This window comes from Microcaecilia unicolor, chromosome 11 (assembly GCF_901765095.1).
Source record: "Microcaecilia unicolor chromosome 11, aMicUni1.1, whole genome shotgun sequence".
NCBI classification, from domain to species: domain Eukaryota; kingdom Metazoa; phylum Chordata; class Amphibia; order Gymnophiona; family Siphonopidae; genus Microcaecilia; species Microcaecilia unicolor.
The window spans coordinates 46239381-46261542 of NC_044041.1; the positions used below are offsets into that span (position 1 = coordinate 46239381).

A 22162-nucleotide genomic window follows, 5' to 3' on the forward strand; every position below is an offset into this window, starting at 1 on the left:
TCAGAAACAAAACGAAGGAAGAAGACTTCGGCTGGCAGGAGTTCAGGTCCTCCGCCAGCAAAGGTAGCAGATGGCGACAGTGGGTTGACGGCGGGTTGGCGGCGGGAGGGGGGGTTGAGAGGGTCGTTGGCAGGGGGGTCCAGGGCAAAATCTACGGGGGCCCAAGCCCCCGTGGCGCCATAGTACCTACGCCCCTGATCTACATTACCATGCACTAACAGATTAGCGCAAGATCAGCGCATGAGCCCATACTGCCTACAAAATAGGCTGCTAAGATCTTCCCAAAGCCACTGAAGGCCTGTGTTAAAGCTGGGGGTGGACACTTTGAGCATTTATAGGGGTCCTTTTGCTAAGCTGCGGTATAAATGGGTCTGTGCTAGATGAGGCCCCCTTTTACCGCAGCGGGTAAAAGGCTGTCTCTTTTTCACAAAACGAACGGCTTGCCACACGGCCATTTCAGGGGGGGGAGCACTAGCCGCCACCCATTACCGCCGGGTAAGCACCGGCGCTACATAAATAGAAATATTTTTATAGTACCATAAACAGTGCGCACCTGGAGTGGGAACTGCCACCAGGCTCCTGTGGTAGTTCCGGATTGGCGTGCGACAAGCCTGTTGCTGCGCCTCAAACCTTTAGTAAAAGGGTCCCATAGTGACTGTGAAATTCTGCCACACTGTTAATTGTATCATTTGAATGAGGTTATTTTACTGTGTTTAAGCTTGAACATTTTTAATATGCAAAAATCACTAGGTAGTAATGCTAAAATGTCAGTAAAATCAACACAGCTTAAGAAAATTAAGTACATAAGTATTGCCACACTGAGAGAGACCAAAGGTCCATCAAGCCCAGCATCCTGTTTCCAACTGTGGCCAATCCAGGTCACAAATCCCTGGCAAGATCCCCAAAAGGTTCAATTTTATGCTGCTTATCCCAGAAATAAGCAGTGGATTTTGCCCAAGTCATTTTAATTATGGGCTTTTCCTTTAGGAAGCCGTCCAAACTTTTCTAAAACCCCGTTAAGCTAACCGCATCTACCGCATTCTCTGGCAACGAATTCCAGAGTTTAATTAAATGTTGTTTAATAGTAATACATAAGTATGATGACTTAAAGGCAAAAAAATACTCTAGGGGGTTACTTTTTTTCTTGTCTCACTCTGTACAAAATGTTGGATTTTAAATCCATAGACTTGGGGAAAGCCTGCTTTCTAACGTGCTAGTGGTAGACTTTACATCTAGGCTATGCAAAAACAAAAACACGATTTCAACCAAATCTAAACAATACAGAATGATAAATGTCTTCAGAGAAGTTTGATTAAAGAGGCTTTACATTCTGCATGAAGTGAAAGTGTAACAATAATTTTTTTTTAAAGCCTACGTAGGCAATATCTGCATTCTTCTGATAGGGTACATTCTAGTATGGGAAGTGAAAGTGAATGGCTTCATTCTGAACACAGGTGAAGACTGACAGTAGATCACAGATGGCTAAATAAATAAATAAGCTGGGGGGGAAAGTGGCCTGCAATAGTATGTACAAGTGAAATTGCTGCGTCCTGGGACATTTTTTACCGCAGCTGGGAAAAAAAGGCAATTTTTAATGGCAATGCACTAAAATTAAATGTAGCGCATGGCTATTTACAGCCTGAGCCCTTACTGCCACCCACTGGCCCAGTGGTAATGGCCCATGCGCTACTTGTGCGGTAATCATGCAGCTCGCACCAATGTGACCCCTGTAGTACAACACAGAAAATTATTTACCGCGGGAATGAGGGCGCATCAACTTCGGAAATACCACCAGGTGCCTGTGCTACCCTGGCGGTAGGGTTGATTATGCGTGCACTACCCACTTATTAACCCTAACGCAGCTTAGTAAAAGAGAGCCTCTATGTCACTGCAATGGGAGTAACTAGTGAGGTAATTAAATTTGCTGATGACAGAAAGTTATTCAAAGTCGTTAAATTGCGGGAGGATTGTGAAAAATTACAAGAGGACCTTACGAGATTGGGAGACTGGGCGTCTAAATGGCAGATGACGTTTAATGTGAGCAAGTGCAAAATGATGTATGTGGGAAAGAGGAACCTGAATTACAGCTACGTCATGCAAGGTTCCACGTTAGGAGTCACAGACCAAGAAAGGGTTCTAGGTGTCGTCGTCGTTGATACGCTGAAACCTTCTGCTCAGTGTGCTGCAGCAGCTAAGAAAGTAAATAGAATGTTAGGTATTATTAGGAAAGGAATGGAAAACAAAAATGAGGACGTTATAACGCCTTTGTATCGCTCCATGGTGCAACCGCATCTCGAATATTGTGTTCAATTCTGGTCGCCTCATCTAAAAAAAGATTTAAGTGGAATTAGAAAAGGTGCAGAAAAGGGCAACAAAAATGATAAAGGGGAAGGGTGACTTCCCTATGAGGAAAGGCTAAAGCGGCTATGGATCTTCAGCTTGGAGAAAAGGCAACTGAGGGGAGATATGATAGAGGTCTATAAAATAATGAGTGGAGTTGAACGGGTAGAAGTGAAGCGTCTGTTTACGCTTTCCAAAAATACTAGGACTAGGGAGCATGCGTTAAAGCTACAATGTAGTAAATTTAAAATAAATCAGAGAAAATGTTTCTTCACTCAAGGTGTAATTAAACTCTGGAATTCATTATCAGAGAATGTGGGAAAGGTGGCTAGCTTAGCGGAGTTTAAAAAAGGTTTGGACAGCTTCCTAAAGGAAAAGTCCATAGACCATTATTAAATGGACTTCAGGAAAATCCACTATTTCTGGGATAAGCAGTATAAAATGTTTTGTACTTTTTGGGGATTTTACCAGGTATTTGTGACCTGAATTGGCCACTGTTGGAAACAGGATGCTGGGCTGGATGGACCTTTGGTCTGTCCCAATATGTACTTATGTAACTAGATATGAGTACCTTTTTGAAGAGATGAAACTCCAAGGAGTCAAAGTATTAAAACTCACTAAAATAACACTTAAATGGTCCCTTGTAATAAATATTCCACACAGGCTGTTATAGCTAATATGCCTAGATATACAAATACTAACAGAGCCTTGGTTCCAATAAACCTCCTGTCTAAATATTGCTTTTTATTTTCACCTCTTTTAGGGGCCTTTTTACTAAAGACTTGCCGTGTGGCAACCCGGAAATAATGCCGGCTATTTCCAGCGCTGGCAGAAATAATTTCTACAGGGGAGTTACCTGGCGGTAATCAGGTAGCATTGCGTGCTGCCCGGTTACTGCCAGGTTAGCGCAGGAGCCCTAACCGTCACCTCAATGGGTGGTAGTAAGTGCTCCCTCCCCCCGAAATGGATGCACGGCAAGTACAAACTTACCGCACAGTCCTTTCTTTTTTTGGCCTTTTAACCTGCTGCAGAAAAAGGGGCCCTGGCGTGTGGCAAATATGGCCCCCACCACGAGTGCAGGGCCCCCTTTTTTCCGCAGCTTAGTAAAGGGGTCTCGTAGTGTTATAGGAATGAACGTAATCAGTGGAATGGTGCAATTTCCCTACCTGATCTCCATGGCTCCCGATTTCTTCTGACATACAATATCCACTGGTGAGTGTTTGCTGGCATAATCCATATTCTCTTTAATATCCCAGAGAGAGGGGCTACTGGCTCGCACACCCAGGAGAGTCACACCTTTCTTCACTTTTGTCCTGTGGTGAATAAAAGAATATTCAAATGGTTAAATCCAGTATCTCCTCCGCATCAGGGGAAAAAAGTTTCAGAGGCATGAGGAGAGCAATGCTAAAACTCCCAGGTGGCCTGCAATTGTACCCATGGAACTGCAAGCAGATTTTGAAAGGGAAATTCAGGGCAGCTTTGGGTTTGAGAAGCATTGTCTACTACACAAACAATCTCTGAGAATTACCAAAAATTAATATGTAAGAGATACTAAGAGCTATGCACAAAAGAACTTATGAAGTTGGTGGACCCCATACATGCATGTTTCTATTTTTTTTAATCTGGGCAGGGGAGTTGAACATATAATTTTGCTAAAGGGCAGCATTTTAATTAAAATTTTAATTGCAATTAACTGCATGATTAAAAATATGTTATTTACTTATTTATTTCCCACTGCTGCTCCTTGAAACTCTGGGCAATAGAGGGTTGAGGGGGTCTTTTACTAAAGCTTAGCTCAAGTTATCTGCAGAAGGCCCATAGGAATAAAATGGACCCTGCCGCAGATAACTCTAAGCTTTAGTAAAAGACCCCCTCAACCCTCTATTGCCCAGAGTCACAAGGAGCTGCAGTGGGAAAAATAAATAAATAAATAAATATCATACCTTTAATTGCTCAATTAGCTGCAATTACAAATTTGAATCGAAATGCTGTCCTAAAAAATTAAACAATACAAAGTAATGAAAAGATAAGAAATACAAAACACAAAATTAAAAAATCTAAGGAGTTCTTTTACCAAGTTGCAGTGAAAAGGACCCTGCTGTAGCGCTGGGGGCCATTTTTCCCAAAGTGGGTAAAAAGCCCCTAAAAAATGGCTATGCGGTAAGATTACTCTTACTGCAGGGAGCAATTACAAAAATATTTTTGGTTGCGCCAGAAATGGCATACGCTCAGGGCAGAACTACCACCAGAGGCTGCATTGGGCCGATGGTAGTTCTGGGTTGCCATGCAGCAACCCTTCAGTACAAGACCCCCCCTAAGACAACATGCAGAATAGCTATAAACAGCCCTCACACAAAGCCCACTTCAAAAAAGCACGTCTATTTTGAATGTATACATTAGTATAGTCCCAAAGTTATCTGTCCAAAAAGGAAGCAGGATTTGGGACATTCCAGGGTTGGCACCACCTAGCAACGTAACTATAGGATATATCTAAGCAGCATGGTTCAGCTACCATGGGGGAGATTTTAGCAGGTTTTATATGTTCACTGAGGGGGTCCTTATACAAAGCTGCAGTAAAAAGTGGCCTGTGGTAAAGTGGGTGCGTCTTTTGGCCTGCGCTGGACCACTTTTTACTGCGGCTTGGAAAAAGGCCTTTTTTTAATGGGCTGGGAATGGGCACCTATTTACAGCCTGAGCCCTTACCGCCACCTATTGACCTAGCGGTAAGGGCTCACACACTACCCATGTGATAACCACGCAGCGAGCACCAACGTAGCCGCACTGCCAATTACCATTGGTAACGCCCCTCCACAGTAGAAAATGGAAAAATATTTTCTACCGTGGGATTCGGTGCGTACCAAACTCGGAATTACCACTGGGCACACGTGCTACCCTGGTGGTAATGCTGATTTAGCACACGCTACCCCCGCGTTAGCCCTCCTGCGGTTTTGTAAAATAGCCCCATAGTCATGAGTAAAATGCACTGCTAAATGTAACTGTCTTAACTTGAATGTCTCATTTCTAACCAGGACAAACTGTACACAATTGGGCGTCACATGTATAAGCTGTACATCTAGATCAGTGTTTCCCAAATCCGGTCCTGGAGTACCCCTTGCCAGTTAGGTTTTCAGGATATCCACAATGAATATGCATGAAAGAGGTTTGCATATATTGGAGGCAGAGTATGCAAATCAAATTCATAAGTATTCATTGTAGATATCCTGAAAACCTGACTGGCAAGGGGAATTCCAAGACCGGACTCGGGAAACACTGATCTAGATGGTCCGTACAAATAGCAGGTATATCATTAAACATCCAATTCAGGTGTTTCAAATTATATGTGGATACTCAGTGGAACCACCTGAACAGATAGAATAGCTGATTGTTGGAAGGCGGGGATAGTGCTGAGCAGACTTATACGGTCTGTGCCAGAGCCGGTGGTGGGAGGCGGGACTGGTGGTTAAGAGGCGAGGATAGTGCTGGGCAGACTTATACGGTCTCTGCCAGAGCCAGTGGTGGGAGGTGGGGATAGTGCTGGGCAGACTTACACGGTCTGTGCCAGAGCCGGTGGTGGGAGGCGGGACTGGTGGTTGGGAGGCGGGGATAGTGCTGGGCAGACTTATACGGTCTGTGCCCTGAAGAGGACAGGTACAAATCAAAGTAGGGTATACACAAAAGTAGCACATATGAGTTTATCTTGTTGGGCAGACTGGATAGACCGTGCAGGTCTTTTTCTGCCGTCATCTACTATGTTACTATCTATGTTACACATCAGGGGCGTAGCTAGGTGGGGCCATGGGGCATGGGCCCCCACAAATTTAGCCCTGGCCCCCTCTACGTTTGACCCCCCCCCCCCCCCCCCCCCCCCCCCCCGCCGCCAACCCTCCCCCGCCACTTTCGATCTTCCTCCCACCGCTGTCGCCAGGCAACTTTGCCGGCAGGGGTCCCCAATCCCCGCCAGCCAAAGTCTTCTTCAGTGCCGGTCTCCGGTGCGTGCAGGACGCCAGGAGTCAGGATTCACAGAAACAGATCAGCAAACACGCTGTAGACTGGTGCTGAAGAAGACTTTGGATGGCGGGGGTTTTCCTCTGTGGGGGGCATTACCAATGGTTTTACATTCATTAATTTGTGGCAGTTTCTTCTGATTCTGTATGAACATATGGGCAAGGCAGGTGGCTATGAAAGGAGAAAGAAGAGATGATATTTGAAAGAGATGAAAACAAAAGTAGTGAAGAGAAATGGGGCAATGCTCGAAACAGGCAAGTTGCTTGCAGGTTCATTGTAATGAGGTGATTATATTTTTTGTGAAAAAAATGGCCTGTAGCAGCTTTTACGGATTTCTGAATTAATCTGTTGTTTTGCATGAGATTGCACTGCAGCATTTAATTCAACCTGCATTGTTAATGTGTATTTTTGTAAGTGCAACAGTTATTTTTAATGTTGTACCATTTTTCATGTATTGTCAATATTTAATTTTAGTGATCATTTTAAATTATATTATTTTTAATATTTTGTGATTGTATTTAAGTTTTTAAGTGTTATGTTGTTTTTACAGACATTTTTTGACTCTTGAAGCAGGTGCATGCAGCGCCGAAATATGTGTGTGTGCGTGCGCGCATGTTTGAAGCGTATTTATCAACATGGGCTACTGCTGGGACAAGTTATTTTGCCACTAAATTGTGCTATTTTAGCACAGGTCCCATTTTATCCAGTGAGACCTGGTTACTAATAGCCTGGGTTAACAGTAAAATAGCATGACTTAATGGTAGCCCATGTTAATAACTTTCCCCTTTAGTCTGGCTGATTACTCCCTGCTTACACTACTCCAGATAAGGATTTCTCTCAGCTATAACACATACAATCTTGACCTTGTTTAAAGAGGAATAGCTGGATACTGCTGCAAAATATGGACTGCAGAGTTAACTGACTTCCTGGTCCTGTATGGAAAAATATTTTCACCAAGAACTAGTATAGAAAGATTGCAGTCAGAATAAGAACATAAACATTTCAATACTGGGTCAGACCGAAGGTCCATCAAGCCTGGTATCTTGTTTCTAATAGTGGCCAATCCAGCTCACAAGTATCTGGCAAGATCTCAAAAGAGTAACACAGATTTTGTGCTGCTTATCCCAGAAATAAGCAGTGGCTTTTCCCAAGTCCACCTTAATAATGGCTTATGGATTTTTCTTTTAGGAACTAGTCCAAGCCTTTTTTTAAAACCATGCTAAGCTAACTGCTTTTACCACATTCTCTCGCCCAATGCAGGCAGTAGTACCACCCCCAGCGTGCTAGTGGAAATACTGAACAAATATTTCCGCAGGGTTTACCTGGCGGTCATTGGGCAGCATCCCATGCAGCCCAGTTACCGCCAGGTTAGTGTGGGAGCCCTTACCGCCACAACTGCGAACTTACTGCACAGCCATTTTGTAGTTGGTTATTTTCATCCGCTGCGTAAAAGGAGCCCTGGCGCACGGCAAAAATGGCCGCTGCCACTAGCACACGGCTCTTTTTACTGCAGCTTAGTAAAAGGGTCCCTTAGCTTTGCCATTTAAAGAATCCTCCTGTACTGCTATGGATTTACAGCCTGTCTCACTGACATAGACTACTCAGTAATTACTGTGGATTCTTTTGGATTCGTATTAGATAAATGAAACCTTTATTAGAGGAACTAAAATTTACAATGGGTAAGATATATACGATTAGCTATATAAACACAATGATTAACTAGATAAACAATCATTACATCACTGGTCTCTACATCTAAGCAATGCTAAGAGTTCTTAGACCAGGAAAAGAAGCAATAATACATACAACATCACTGGTCCTTACATCATCCAGGCTCTTAACATCAGCTGGGGGGGGCAGTTCACAGCGAGAGCCAGGAGCTTCTTGGACCAGGAACAGATCCTCCGCACAGTGCGTCCACTCACAGATGAGCCCCCACTCTGCTGTAACAAGCCCCCCTTTTTATTAGACTTAGAGCTCATGTTCAGAGCTGAGGAAAATTACAGAATGCTTCTCTGTTTAGGTAAACAAGCCATACTGTGGGAACGTGGTCACATGTTTTCCAAGCCCAGGTTGCCAGACTGAACTTCTGAAAACAAATACCATCCTCCCCTTCACATACCAAATTAATTACAGCTGTGTCTTATCTTCTGCATTCCAACTTATTCTCACACAATCAAAGTTAAACAATCATTTTTTTAAACACAATTACTTCTAATCAACAATACAGACCCCGAGTGCACTGGTCGGTCAAGACAGAGATGAAAAACAATCTTTACAATTCACTTCCATTACACGTCCCTTACCCCCTTGTTTACTAGGCTGCACTAGACTATTTACTTTGATTGGGCTGTGTCGGCATTGCCACACAGCAGCCACTAGTGCATCTTTGTAAACAGGGGGGGTCAATGTCTTGAGCTGTTATACCTAGGAGACTTATGCGCTCCAAAAATAATGCACCACACGAACCATCTTCTCTGTTTTCAAATAGATGGTCGCTAAAAGCTGTACTCTGCAATGCTCAGCTCTAGCAGGCAGCTTTCACTTGACCTGTTAGTATAAGTAAGAGAAAGTTAGGATTATGACAGAATAACGTTTCTGAAATAGTATCAACATGGAGAGCAACAAGGCAGATGACAGTGCGAAGTAGAAAAATGGGATGAAGCTGGAAGAATGATTGCTAATCAATCAGAGGTTTGATGAAGCGTAGCTAAGATGAATAATCAAGACATATGAAACCTAAAATGTGAGGAACTGAATATAGCTGGGCTTAAAAAATGAACAAACTGACCGATACCGATCCTTGTACAAAAACTAATTTTGCGACTGGAGAATTCACATTCCTTCCCTCTTTTTGAAGAAACAATTTCTGATGTTCTGGTCCTTCATGCCTAACAGGCTTCCTCGAATATGTAATATTACACAAGAAAGTGCTAGTGCAGGGTCACCAAGGAAAACATTGAGGGGGCCCTTTTACTAAGCCACGTGCCAAAATGGAGTTACTGCCCGACTACTGCGTGGCTCTTGCGGTAAATTCATTTTTGGCGTACAAACCAATATGTGCGTCCGATAAATCATTTTTATTTTTGGACACGTGCCAAGTGGCATTTGACACGCGTAGGTCATTACCGCCCAGTTACCGCGTGAGACTTTACCGCTAGGTCAATGGCTAGCGGTAATGGCTCAGATCCAAAATGGACCACGCGGCAATTTTCATTTTGCCGCACATCCATTTTCAGCAAAAATGTTTAAAAAGGCATTTTTTACAGGTGCGCTGAAAAATGATTCTGTGCATGCCCAAAACACGCATCTACACTACCGCAGGCCATTTTTCAGTGCCCCTTTGTAAAAGGCCCAATGAGCTGTTTAATATAAATTCAAACCACCTACACAATTCAACCTGAGTCTGCTCCAGAAACAAATCTTAATGATCACACTATCAGTGTAATGAACAACTGGCTTTTGGCACAAATTCTTAATGATGTCAAAATGTAAGTGCAAAAAACAGCCTTTCTCCCTGGTTCACCCAAAACAATGTACAACAATCTTCTCTACACCTGCATTACAGTCATTTTAATTTTAGACATGTTGAAAGAAGAGCTTGGGGTTTTAAGACTTGGATTCCGGTAGCTATGGAAAACAAATTTCTTGCCGAGTTCCCTGGGATGCTTCTTGCACAAATCATGATCGTCACTTGTTTTAAAAGAAGATGCCTCGAAGTTCTCTCATGTTAGACTAATACTTTCCCTGATTGAAAACTCACAGTCAAAGGGAGCTGGGCGTCCCTGAGATGCCGCTGGAGTTAAAATAATTTATGGAAAGTGGTCTAGCACAACAGAAGCTATTTAAAGCCGCATAATGTATCCAGAAACTTATTATGGTCTGTGGTTTTCCAGCCCTGTGAGACAGAAAGCAGTTAGCGTTATGCGTCACCATGAAAACATTAAAATGAATTCAATCTGTTTATCTATTGGTTTTGTCAAGCAGCATTCTCTAAATCTAACATGTTTGCTGTCTAATTAACGTTTCTTCGGGAAACCCACTCCACCTAGGCATTAGAACCCCTTAGCTCAAATTGAAACATTGAAAAAGAAATGTCTCAAGAGGCTAAATAAGTAAATTTAATTAGTGAAAGGGCAAAAGCCCAATGTAAGCTTCAGAAAGCAAAATATACACCATGCATTCCATATAGACCAGTTTTCAATTGTTTCAGTCTTTCGTATTAAAGGAAAGATAAATTCATTTACTGATTTCCTTAGTGGAGCGTGACCATGATTTATTAGAATTTGGTTATGGGGTGCACACACCTCAATTACAGATCCAAATAACCATGCAAAAGCATGCTTTTTATTTAATTACTTGAATTCATACCCTGTCTTACCAACATGTGCTCAAGGTGGTTTATATATGAACCAAAAGAGTTTTTAAAATATGACCAAACCCACAGCAAAAACATCATAAATCAAAACATGAAACTGGGGACCTATGAAACATTGAAAAAAAAAAAAAAGAAGTCCACTCAGGACCACATTAAATAAAGGGCCTCTTTTACCAAACCTCGTTAGCGATTCCCAGCGTGGTAATGCCCACAAAGCCCACTCACTTTGGGCTTTGTCAGCATTGCCGCATGGAAATTGCTAGCGCAGTTTGGTAAAAGAGGCCCAAAATTTTCTAAGTGGAATTTACTAGAGATGAACTATCGTGTACAATGACATAGGAAAAGCCAACATATCCCATGAGGTTACAGAAGAAAAAGACATTTTATTGTTTTTGTTCGCTAATAACACTGTGGATTATTTACAAAGGAGGTGCCCTACCTGCCAATAATGTGTCCTTTTTATAAAAGAGTGTGCAGTCTTTCAGAATGATTCAGCCATCTTTGCAAATGGAGCATGCACTCTTTCCAAAGGAAAATGAAGTCTAACCAAAACAAATCAAAACAATGCTGCACACGACAAGGGAAATAAAACAAAAATGTGGAGGCTGCCCATCCCTAGAATTTACAAGTGAGCTGCAGAATATATCTGGATAAAGTTTGCAAATAAAGTTATCTGGATAAGTTTAGGATAGTTATTTGCTTGACCTGAGTTGTTCTAACGTTTAATCATGGGCTAGGATAGCCCCTAGTGAGGCCTCTATTAGTCTGTGTAAATTTTGTACAGAAAGAAAATTGCTCACAACAAAATTTGGCCAGTGAGCTGGAGCAAAAGGGAATTAAAACACCAGGGTTTGTCCAAAAATATGTACATAAGTACATAAGCATCTCCATACTGGGACACACCAAAGGTCCACTATGCCCAGCATCCTGTTTTTAACAGTAGCCAATCCAGGTGAGAAATACCTGCAAGATCACAAAAGACAAAAGAGATTTTATGCTTCTTATCCTAGGAATCAGCAGTGGATTTTCCTAAGTCCAGCTTAATATTGGTTTGATGTTTCCTTTAGGAAGTTGTCCAAGCTTTTTTAAAACCCTGCTATGCAAGTACATTTATCACATTCTCTGGCAATGAATTCCAGAGCTTAATAATACATTGAGAGGCCAATGCAAACAGCGACAGATGCACAAGGAGATCATATGCAAATGAGATGCACGGATCCCCCCTTTGTGCAGTAGTCGCTGTTTGCGACTAGGAGCTGTCCAATGCATTTGACAATGCTGTCAAATGCATTTGACAGTTGATCACCACAGACCCGACCCTCTCCCCTGCCGACCTGACCCCCCCCCCCCCCCAAGATCTAAAAACTTTCCTGGTGGTCTGGTGGTAAGGTAGACTCTGACCCCGCACCCCCTCACGGCCCTAGCCCCACTGCACCCCCAGGCAACAAATCAATGGTGGTCTGGTGGATCTCAAACTCCCTTACACCCCCTCCCAGTCCCCCCACAAAATATCCCTATTGGTCCAGTGGAACCTGACCCCCACCCCCGCACCTCCTCCCAGTCCCCAAAGCAAAAATCTCCCTGGTGGCGTGTCCGGTGCATTCTGGGATGTACTGGAAGGGGCTAAGCACCATATAAGCAAAAAAAGAAAAAACTCCTTAGATGGTGCTTTGCCACTTCCAGTGTATACCAGGATACTGAATATCGCCCCTGACCTGCCCACTTTTGGGGGGGAGGGGTCAGTCTCAGGCGATATTCAGTGGCACTGTCCAGTTAAGTTCCGCTGAACAGGGCCACTGAGAGACTGGGCCAGGCCCGGGACATGGCAGCCCCCGGGCCCCCCACCCACCCGCCGGGCCCCCCTCCACCCGCCACCGGGCCCTGTCTCCACCCACGGGCCCTCTGCACTGACCTTAAGCGCCTCATCTTCGAAAGTGCAGCAAGCAGCGGCAGACCACTCCTTCCTTCTGTGTCCCGCCCTCGCGGAAGTTACATCAGGCGAGGGCGGGACACGGAAGGAAGGAGTGGTCTGCCGCTGCTTGCTGCACTTTCGAAGGTGAGGCGCTTAAATTCAATGCCAGGGAGCGACGCTGGGCGGGACGGACTGTAGCGGTGGCGATGGGCCCCCCCCCCCCGGAGGCCCGGGCCCAGGGAATTTTGTCCCCCCTGTCCCCCCCCTCTCGGTGGCCCTGCCGCTGAATATCCCTAGCTAGGTAACAGGAAGCTATTTAAGCCTGCAGGAGAGATTCCTGCCAGCTTAAATCACTTTGAATATCGGCCTCCTAATCTGCGTGTGTTACTCATGCGCTAAAAAAAATATGTGAATTCTTTTTGTGCAGGGGGTGTGTCTGGGAGGGTGCAAAGAGTGGTCATTTCTGCACTAATCAGTTAGTGCATGCACATTACCGTGCATTTACTGATTAATGCAGAATTCGCGCGTGAGCCGTCTACAAAATGAGTGGCAGTAAGTACTCACACGCTACTTTCTATTAATAGCTGCGCACTAATGGGAACACAAGTGCATGACTATTAATTCTGAAAATAGAAAATCAGCCATTTTACTGCTGTGGTAAAAAAAAAATGGCCTAAGCACATGTGGAAAAACTCACATAAGGATGCGCTAAAACCACTTTCTACCACAGCTTTGTAAAAGAATGGATTAAAACATTTAGGGGCCCTTTTATCAAGCTGTGGGGAAAAGGGCCCTGTGCTGGCAGCGGGGGCCGTTTTTTCCCATGTGCCAGGGCCTTTTTTTACCGCAGTGGGTAAAAAAAGCCCCCAGCACACATGGCCATGCGGTAACAGAACTCTTACCGCATGGCCATGCAATGGGACGGGGATGGAGACGAGGCCTGCAGGGACAGGGTGGGGACGGAGACAGAACCCACGGGGACAGGGCGGGGATAGGGAGAAATCTTATCCCCGTGTCATTCTCTACTTTGGAATTCCCTCCCATGTACTCTTCGAGCAGAAACTTTGTACAGCAAATTTTGTACAGAGCTCAAGACTCGTTTCTTTAACCTTGCTTTCTCTGTGATTTGATTACAGCACAGGCTCACTGCAGAATCTGGAAACATAACATAAATTCCCCTCCCCTTAGTCTCCCATTTACCCCGCCCTAAATTTCTCTGCTACTTTATATTTAGGTTATGATGTATGTATGGCTCCTCTTTCCTATTTTATGTTGGAGTTCTTTTCTGTACTTTCAGATAATTTATTATATAAACTGCTTTGATTTGTGCTCAATAAGGGCCCTGTTCACTACGCCACACATAGGCGCGCTAACATTTTAGAACATGTTAAAAATTAGCGTGCGCTAATGATAGAGTCACCCATTATATTCCTATGGGTGTCTCTAGCATTAGTGTGCACTAATTTTTAGCGCACGCTAAAAAGACTGCACGCCTATAGCACGGCTTGGTAAACAGGGCCCTAAGAACAGAATAGCGAGTACTAATAAATGATAAATGCAAAGTCTAATTTCAGAGTATTCTATAACTTAGGTGCCTACTTTCCTTTATAGAATACTAGCATAATCGGGTATATGTCTGCATGTGGTTAGGTGTGAGTACTTAACGCCAGCCATAGAGCTGGTGTAAATGGTCATGCCTACATGCTAGAGTTGTATGCCTAACTTATAGTATTCTATATGTTATGCATGTAAATGTGAGTCTTGCCCATGCTCTACCCAGACACAACCTATGTGTATGCCCATTGCCCACCTGTCAAATATGAGCTATGTAAGATGTAGTCAAGTTAATATTTTTTATATTCATGTCACCGAAATGACATTTTGGTATAACGCATGATTTCTATGATTTTGCATGTTTTTATGATTTTAATTATTTTCACTTATTTATGTTTTATAATTGTGATTTTAATTTAAGACTTGTGCTTAATTTATGGATTATATCTAATTGATAGTTGCTGCCCCTGAAGCAGCCTGCAATAGGTGAAACGCGGCCAGATTGGGCAGTTTTTAATACAAGCGCTCTACTTCATCTTTTCTGATCCATTCTCTTCTTTTGCTACTACTGGCTGTGGATCATAGTTGCCTCTTTTGTGTGGACAGATATGCGTGCATTTACAGATTAGCCCTTCAGTAGATATATTACACATATATGCACAGATATACGCATGTAAGCTGGCATTCCAATCATGTAAGCACTTATTTGGCGAATAAATGTTGGTGCCCACTTTATACAATTACCCTCCAGGTGCTGCTGAACAAAGTATTTAACCTTTTACACTGGCATAAGAAAAAGTTTGAAAGCAATGGAATACTGCTGACACATATCACCAATTAAATAAAATTACCAGTAGGGTAATAAGCCATTGGAAAGGTTAATTTGATGGATTCCATGCTAGCAAACCTGATGTTCCTTACAGAACTGCCACTCTACATATTCATAATTGGACTACAACAGAAAGAATATAGTGCACTCATTAGCTTTTCCACCCTGAACTTGCTCCCATTAGTAAACTGGAGCATGATAGAACCACAGGTAGAAAGTGTTAACAATCATACACTTAGCACAAATTTTTGCTCTTGGGTAATAACGTGGTATGGAACTTTGAAATGAACCCCCCTACTGCCAAATGCTCACTAAGTATGCCTTGAGCATCATTCCAGCCTGCAGTTTTGAATTTTAGTAGTCAACAAATTTTTATTAATGACATCACCAATGATACAGATGAACCAAATATCAGCATTAATACTCATACAAAGATAAAAGTCCTCATCAGAACCTTCTGAAAAAGCTTTTCGTCATTAAGCTTATAACATTTTTCTCCCTCCCTCCCCACAGAGTATACATTGCCAAGATTTTTATTTTCATTAAACAAATTTGTCATCGTCACCAGTAAATATAAAAGAATCCAACATGAACGTTAGCCATCAAGGCCCAACAGTATAAACCATCACCCAACTATATTATAAATATCCACCGCCCCTTTCTGGGGTGTTAATGGTACCTTACCCGTGCGCAGTTTTGAATTTTACTGTGCCCCCTCCTGCACCCAAAAAAAGGAGCATTGATTAATTCCTTCTTCCTTTGACTCAAGACAGAACCACAATATGGCGGCTTGTTCATATTCTAACGTAATCCGTCTCTGGTTAATCCAGAGAATGAGTTGAAGACTTGTATTCTTATCAACAAGCCCGTCACAAAGAGAGCAGGAAGGGGGGCTGCTCCAGACGCCAAGCCGGGAGGGCATCATGCCAATCTTTTGACTCAGGCCCAGAAGAGAAGCTGGTGCTAAAAGCAACGCTTGCTAGAGGTAGTCTCATTTTATCCTGCCACTGCCCTGCTTATCAAATACCTACAAAAAGCATAGCCAATGTTTTTTCTGATATCCAGACTGTGAAGCCAGGGGGAAATGCACTGCAGTGCCATGGATGGTTAAAAGGTTAGTCTCTGCTCATTACAGCAAACTGAAAAATAATTTGCAGAAAAGCACTACAGTGAAGGAGCATTAATTTAGGTTTCAGTAGATTGCAAAGAGTTCCTAGGATACAATAATCAAAAAGTCAATTATTTTTCAGGCTTCCTCTACTTTATCAAGACTGTCTAAACTTAATTGTTACACTTTGGTGTGTCAGATAAAATTTAAAGAACCCAATATAATGAAGACAGAGAAGATATGCTTTTGTAATATCCCACTTCGCTGCAGGTTTGATGCATCTTCTCTACTGGAAATGAGCATTTATTTTGATGTGTTCAACTTATGTTTCACCCACTGCTCGATAAATTAAGTTGTGATGTTTGCTTAACCATAAAAAACGATGTTAGAATAAAATATTTATTTTCTCACAATGCTCATGCATGGAAGCATGCCTTCAAATATTTACTATTGAGGCATCAGCCTTTGATCTTTAACTATCTTACACTGTTTATTTATTTACTGCAGGAACATAAAGGGCAGGGCACATATATCTACCAACATTATGAAAATGGTCTGTTTATTAAGGGAGTCTTTTACTAAGCCGTGGTAGCATTTTTAGCTTACAGTAGAAATTAGCTGGTGGTAAATACCGAGATGCCCATTTTAGTCCTATGAGCATCTCGGCATTTACTACTACTACTTATCATTTCTATAGCGCTACAAGGCATACGTAGCGCTGTACACCATACACAAAAAGACAGTCCCTGCTCAAAGAGCTTACAATCTAGATACCAGCTGATTACTGCTGTGGCATAGTAAAAGACTCCCTAAAATTTAAAGATCTATTTTTATATCAAAAATATCTCCAAAACAATTTACTGACAGAGGAAAGGACAGCAGAACAAAAAGCCAAAAATACAAACATTAAACACTGAAATTTAAAAAAAAATGGATAACCGAAAAAAGCCAAGAGAGAGGTACGTCTGGCGAAGGCGCAAGCGGAAGAACAAATGGCTAGAAATGTAAGGAGGGGAGACAAAAACGTTTTCAGGTATATTAGTGACAGGAGAAAGACTATAAAGGGAATTGTGAGACAAAAGATACAACAAAACGCTATGTAGAAAATGATGAAGAAAATGCCAATTTGCTAAATAGATACTTTTGTTCTGTTTTCACTGAAGAAAACCCTGGGGAAGGACCGAGAGAGACTGGCAAAAGTACACCTGAGAATGAGGTGGATAGAGCGCCGTTCACAGAAGAGAGTGTGTATCAACAACTTGGAAAGCTAAAGGTGGACAAAGCCATGGGGCCGGATGGGATCCACCCCAGAATATTGAGGGAGCTCAGAGAGGTTCTGGCGGGTCCTCTTAAAGACTTGTTTAATAAATCCTTGGAGACGGGAGAGGTTCCGAGGGATTGGAGAACGGCGGAGGTGGTCCCTCTTCACAAAAGTGGGGATAGGGAAGAAGCTGGAAACTACAGGCCGGTAAGCCTCACTTTGGTTATTGGAAAAGTAATGGAAGCCATGCTGAAGGAAAGGATAGTGAATTTCCTGGAAGCCAATAAGTTGCAAGATCCGAGACAACATGGTTTCACCAAAGGGAAATCGTGCCAAACAAATCTCATTGAATTCTTTGACTGGGTGACGGGAGAATTAAATCAAGGACGTGCTATGGACGTCATCTGCTTAGATTTCAGCAAGGCTTTTGACACGGTTCCCCACAGGAGGCTCTTAAATAAACTAGACGGCCTGAAGATAGGACCCGAAGTGGTGAACTGGATTAGGAACTGGTTGACGGACAGACGCCAGAGGGTGGTGGTGAATGGAGTTCGCTCGGAGGAGGGAAAGGTGAGTAGTGGAGTGCCTCAGGGATCGGTGCTGGGGCCGATTCTGTTCAATATATTTGTGAGTGACATTGCCGAAGGGTTACAAAGTAAAGTTTGCCTTTTTGCGGATGACACCAAGATTTCCAACAGAGTGGACACCCTGGAGAGAGTGGAAAACATGAAAAAAGATATGAAGAAGCTAGAAGAATGGTCTAACGTTTGGCAATTAAAATTCAATGCGAAGAAATGCAAAGTGATGCACTTAGGGAGTAGAAATCCAAGGGAGACGTATGTGTTAGGCGGAGAGAGTCTGATAGGCACGGACGGGGAGAGGGATCTTGGGGTGATAGTATCTGAGGACCTGAAGGCGACGAAACAGTGTGACAAGGCGGTGGCCGTAGCTAGAAGATTGCTAGGCTGTATAGAGAGAGGAGTGACCAGCAGAAGAAAGGAGGTTTTAATGCCCCTGAATAAGACGTTGGTGAGGCCCCACCTGGAGTATTGTGTTCAGTTTTGGAGGCCGTATCTTGCGAAGGATGTTAAAAAAATGGAAGCGGTGCAAAGAAAAGCTATGAGGATGGTATGGGATTTACGTTCCAAGACGTATGAAGAGAGGCTTGCTGACCTGAACATGTACACCCTGGAGGAAAGGAGGAACAGGGGTGATATGATACAGACGTTCAAATATTTGAAAGGTATTAATCCGCAAACAAATCTTTTCTGGAGATGGGAAGGCGGTAGAACGAGAGGACATGAAATGAGATTGAAGGGGGGCAGACTCAGGAAAGATGTCAGGAAGTATTTTTTCACGGAGAGGGTGGTAGACGCTTGGAATGCCCTCCCGCGGGAGGTGGTGGAGATGAAAACGGTAATGGAGTTCAAACATGCGTGGGATATGCATAGAGGAATCCTGTGCAGAAGGAATGGATCCTCAGAAGCTTAGCTGAAATTGGGTGGTGGAGCAGGTGGGGGGAAGAGGGGGTGGTGGTTGGGAGGCGAGGATAGGGGAGGGCAGACTTATACGGTCTGTACCAGAGCCGGTGATGGGAGGCGGGACTGGTGGTTGGGAGACGGGAAATACTGCTGGGCAGACTTATATGGTCTGTGCCCTGAAAAGGACAGGTACAAATTCAAGGTAAGGTATACACATATGAGTTTGTCTTGGGCAGACTGGATGGACCATGCAGGTCTTTTTCTGCCGTCATCTACTATGTTACTATGTTACTATGACCATTAAAAGTGACCTTTTTCTAATATGAAACTCAATCTTTCCCTTTCACTTGAGTGTCAATTCGTTCTCCTAGTGAACAATATGTTCCAATGAAAAAGATCTTTAAAGTGGGCAGACATTATTCTCATCAGCAGTCTTTCATTCTCTCATCACGCCCCCTTTAGCCCAACAAGAATGTGCTTCGCTCACTAGGACTGCCTCGGGAGAAATCATTTACCATCAATGCTGTGGCAGTTCAATTAGGTTTAAATTTCAAGGTAGTAAATAAACTGCTTAAACCAGGGGTTCTTAACCTTTTGTGGTTCCTGCTTCCTTTTAACTGATCAATGAAACCCTTGCACCTCTTCCTAAACCACATGTCCACTGGCAGCTATTGACAGTTACATATATCGCTGTTAGCCAGTAACAGTGCTAACTGCTAAACATGCCACTAAAAATACAGTGCAGTACACAGCTGAACTATCAAAGACTTCACACTATAAAGCTATAGCACTACATAAATTATACATAATGTTGTTGAATAAAATGATTGTCTACAAATAAGTACGTAAGTATTGCCGATGGTCCATCAAGCCCAGCATCCTGTTTTCAACAGTGGTCAATCCAGGTCACAAGTACCTGGCAAGATCCCAGAAAAAAAACAGTACAATGCATTTTATGCTGCTTATCCTAGAAATAAGACGTGGATTTCCCCCCAGTCCATTTTAATAGTGGCTTATGGACTTTTCTTTTAGGAAGCTAGCCAAGCCTTTTTTTAAATCCTGCTAAGCTAACAGCTTTTACTACATTCAGAGCTTAATTACACATTGGCTGAAATATCGGTTCCATTTACTCAGATGCGGCAAGCCCCAAACAATTGCAACAATCGAGATGCCAGCCACAGAAACCTAAGAGAACATCTGTCACCTCTAGTCCACCAAAATGTCACATGACGGTCAAACACAGGCAGGTTTTCTTGGAACACCTCATACAACCCAAATGACTGTAGTCTGAGTTGCAGCCTGAAGCGCTCCCATGTGCCTACATTGCTAAATTATTTTGCTTCTTCCTGAGTAATAAAGAAATATGAAATTGATGGTTCTAATTAATACATTAGGGGGGGGGGTCTTTTAACAAAGATTAGTGCATGCTATCTACAGCAGGACCCATATGAATAAAATGGCTCCTGTGGCAAATAGCATGTGCCAACTTCTAGCAAAAGACCCCTCCCCCCCCCCCAGGTGAAGAAGAACAGCACTAAACAAGGAAAGTCAGGACTTCAGTGATTTCAGTCATTGTATCATACACTTTGTCATGCATTAGATTTGGTCCTGTATACTAAGGTGTGCTAGCGTGTTTAGCGAACGCTAAAAATTAGCATGCGCTAATGCTAGAGACACCCATAGCCTTTCCTCACCTGAGTTCCATCCCCTTTATCATTTTGGTCACCCTTCTTTGAACCTTTTCTAATTCCTCTATATCTTATTTTTAAATACAGCGACCAGAACTGAATGCAATCCTGTAGGTGAGATCACACCATGGAGTGATACAGAGGCATTATATTATTCTCAGTTGTATATTTACCATTCCTTCCTAATAATTCCTAGCACCCTGTTTGCTTTTTTGGCCGCTGCTGCACACTGGGCAGAAGATTTCAGCGTATTATCTACAACGACAACTAGATCTTTTGACCTCCAAAGTGGACCCCAGCATCAGGTAACTAGGATTTGGACTGTTCTTCCTAATGTGCATCATTTTGCATTTGTCCACATTTTATTTATTTTTATTTATTAGCATTTATTTACCACCTTTTAGAATTCACTCAAGGCAGTGTACAGCAAGAATAAGCCAAACATAAGCAACAGACAATTACAGCAGTAAAAACACACAAACAACAATACAAAGCACGGCACAGTATGCTACATTATAATGCCAACACAATACACAATAAAACATTTTAATAGACAGGGTGTAAGCAAAGATGGAACATTTATGAATAACATAGCGTAACAAGAGTAACAAAATAAGGGACTAGTTAAAGAGAGTTAAATGAGGTCAGAAAGGTACTTGAACATTAAATTTGAAATGCTCAGTCTTCTAATTTCCTAAGGAAATAATCTGCAAATCATCTGCAAATTTAATCAAAAGAACATAAGCATAAGCGTTGCCATAGTGGGACAAACCAAAGGTCCATCAAGCCTAGCATGCCACCTCTAACAGTGGCCAATCCAGGCTACAAGTACCTGGCAAGATCCCAAAACAGTGCAATACATTTTATGCTGCTTATCCTAGAAATACTTGTCAAAAATAATTTTGGCTAATATAACCTCCTTCAAATAACTAAATCAATATCAAAATATGAAAAGGAAGGTATCTCACGGGAATGATGTGAATAGCAGTAGTGTCTAATGATATGAGACTCCACCTCCTTTAAGCTATAAAAGTATTGTGAGATACCTTCCTTTTCATACTTTGATATCCTAGAAATAAGCAGTAAATTTTCCCCAAGTCCATCTTAATAATAGCAAAAAGTGGCCTGCGGTAGTGTTGGCATGTGTTTTTGGTGCATGCCGAGCTAGTTTTTCACGTGTCTGGGGAAAAGAGCTTTTTTCAATGGGCCGGGAAAAGGGCCTGTGGTAAAACTGGAAGCAGCGTGCACCTATTTAAGGCTTGAGCCCTTAATGCCACCCATTGATCTAGCGGTAAGGGCTCACACACTACACGTGCGGTGACTGGTCGGCTTGCACCAACTGCCGATTAACACTGGAAACGCTGTGCGTGGTAGGACATTAAAAAATGATGTCATGGCGCTATGGGTGCGCGCCAAATCTGAAATTACTGCCAGGGGTTGTGCTACCCTGGTGGTAGTCTCATTTTGGTGCATGCTGCACTTGCGTAGAGCCTACCACACAGTCCCTCAGGAAACTATCCAAACCTTTTTTAAACGACTCTAAGCTAACTGCTTTTACCATAATTACAAGTTGAGTGAAGAAATATTTTCTCTGATTTGTTTTAAA

The 22162-nt window shown here is 42.8% G+C and overlaps 1 protein-coding gene across 1 annotated transcript in view; it reads right to left on the reverse strand.

Annotated features, from left to right (window-relative positions):
- TMEM132D (transmembrane protein 132D) overlaps positions 1-22162 on the reverse strand; it is a 506509-nt gene that overhangs the window by 398962 nt on the left and 85385 nt on the right. Inside the window, exon 3 of the mRNA XM_030218396.1 lies at positions 3507-3653. Coding sequence (XP_030074256.1) covers positions 3507-3653 — 147 coding nt within the window. The remainder of the gene's footprint in view (positions 1-3506; positions 3654-22162) is intronic.